Source organism: Fibroporia radiculosa (genome assembly GCF_000313525.1).
Source record: "Fibroporia radiculosa TFFH 294 genomic supercontigs, scaffold90569, whole genome shotgun sequence".
Classification (NCBI taxonomy): Eukaryota; Fungi; Basidiomycota; class Agaricomycetes; order Polyporales; family Fibroporiaceae; genus Fibroporia; species Fibroporia radiculosa.
The window spans coordinates 1-1,806 of record NW_012133154.1 but is presented as its reverse complement, the minus strand read 5'-3'; the positions used below and the strand labels follow the sequence as shown (position 1 = coordinate 1,806).

General features: G+C 42.6%; 1 protein-coding gene across 1 annotated transcript; it reads right to left on the bottom strand.

Annotated features, from left to right (window-relative positions):
* Positions 1–957: 957 nt before the first annotated feature.
* On the bottom strand, positions 958–1,121 carry FIBRA_09598 (uncharacterized protein; the record flags this gene model as incomplete). Its single annotated transcript, XM_012321883.1, has 2 exons — positions 958–990; positions 1,047–1,121. The coding sequence occupies 2 exons, from the start codon at positions 1,119–1,121 to the stop codon at positions 958–960; spliced, it is 108 nt and encodes a 35-aa protein (XP_012177273.1).
* Between the last annotated feature and the right edge of the window lie 685 nt (positions 1,122–1,806).

Sequence of the window (1,806 nt, the reverse complement as noted above, 5' to 3'; positions counted from 1 at the left end):
TGATGTACATGAAACAGGTTTCACTGGGTTGTATCAGTGATGAGGGTGAATCATGATGGAGATGAAATGTGATGTAAGTAAAACATGATATAGGTGAAACATGATAGATATGAAACACTGATGTAGGTGAAACACATCAGGTGATGGAATCAGTTATACAGTTACAGGGTCAATGATGAATAGTTAGGAAAAGAAAAAGAACCCCCCTCTCACGCTGTAATATATACAGTTACAGGGTCAACAACGAATAGTTAGGAAAAGAAAAAGAACCCCCCTCTCACGCTGTAACAGTGTCTGCTGTAGCTTATTGCCCTCCTGCCATATGTACAACAATGTGACAATGTCACTTGTCTCTTAGTCTACAGCCTTTTTGTTCCAATCACCTCTCTCTTTTTTACACTCCTGGTAGCCACCACCTTCTCATAACTCTTTCTTATGCCTACTTGACTGGAATGCTGATGGGAACCTGCATTAGAAGTGGAGAGTCTGCAAGTGATGAAATGATATGTGAGAGGGTGGACCACTGAGTCCCAAATAGAGGCAGCAAATCATGGCCACCATTCAACTGTAAATAGCGTTGGGGTGAAAGATACACACTCAGAAGGGTAGTGACTTACCTGGATTCATGTCAAGGTATCGCCCTTGACCCTAACCCTAACTCTAACCCCAGTACTCACTTGTGTAGTGCTGGTAGTTGACAAGAGGTAAGATGACTGACTTGTCTTGTAAGCTGTTAACTCAGAGAGAGAGTAGAGTCAAGTAGACGGTATTTGCTCTGTACTATTAGATACATGTGATGTCATCTGCAGCTCTTGGATGAGTCATATCAACCCCTGAGTAATCCCTAGTTCATGATCCCGTCCTGCCCCAGATCATCACGCCGGATGTCCAGTTCCTGGCATGGGTTTTAAGTCACATTGGACCCAGGCTCACCCCTAACCTCTGGATACCCTGAACCTAGGCGAAGTACTTGGTCAATATCCTATATCTCTGACTTAGAGTCTTCATCATCCCTGTATCTCCTGTCTTAACCTATTGTAACCCACCTGGTCTCTAGTGGGGAGCCACTCTGTAAGAACAGACTGCCATACTACGCTGGATTGCTCTGGTATTTTATACATGAGGGACCAGACCCCGGATACTACTGGTAGTACACCTAACACTTAGGATGACTGATGCTCGTAATACGCTATTGGCTATCTAAGAATACCTAGCGCATGAACCATCACCCTGTCCATGTGTTCGGTCAGCAGTCTGTTATATGATGATCACCTGAACGACCGTGTATGTCTCTAGTACAAATGGGAAAATCTTGTGTGAACGTATGAATAGCCCATTTGACATGCTTTTGATAAGCTAGACACCTGACTAGTAACATATCACCATGCATTACGCTATCTTATCTAGCTAGATATCTAATTGGATAAGATGTAGATCATCTAGATGCTGGAGATAAGATAGATGCCATAAAATTCTGTGACAATTCAGCTGAGAAGCGAGGGAGTAGAGAGATGCTCTACAAATTTGTAAAACAGTAAAACTTGATCAGTGAATGACCAGTGGGAAGTATAAATGTGTCACAGTTTTCCAAATAATATTCCAGAATAGGTGTGCACCTATCTTATCTTATCAGATAGCAATTAGATATAGATGTGATGCATGCCGGAGTATCTATGGAATAGTAGAGAACCAGCTAGAAGGTTCCAGGACGAGGTTGTCAATCAGGTGACAGCTCACTAAGCAGTTCTACTCAGTATCACTTAGTGGTCAAGACCCACATGTCACCTGATATTTTAGTCAGACTCT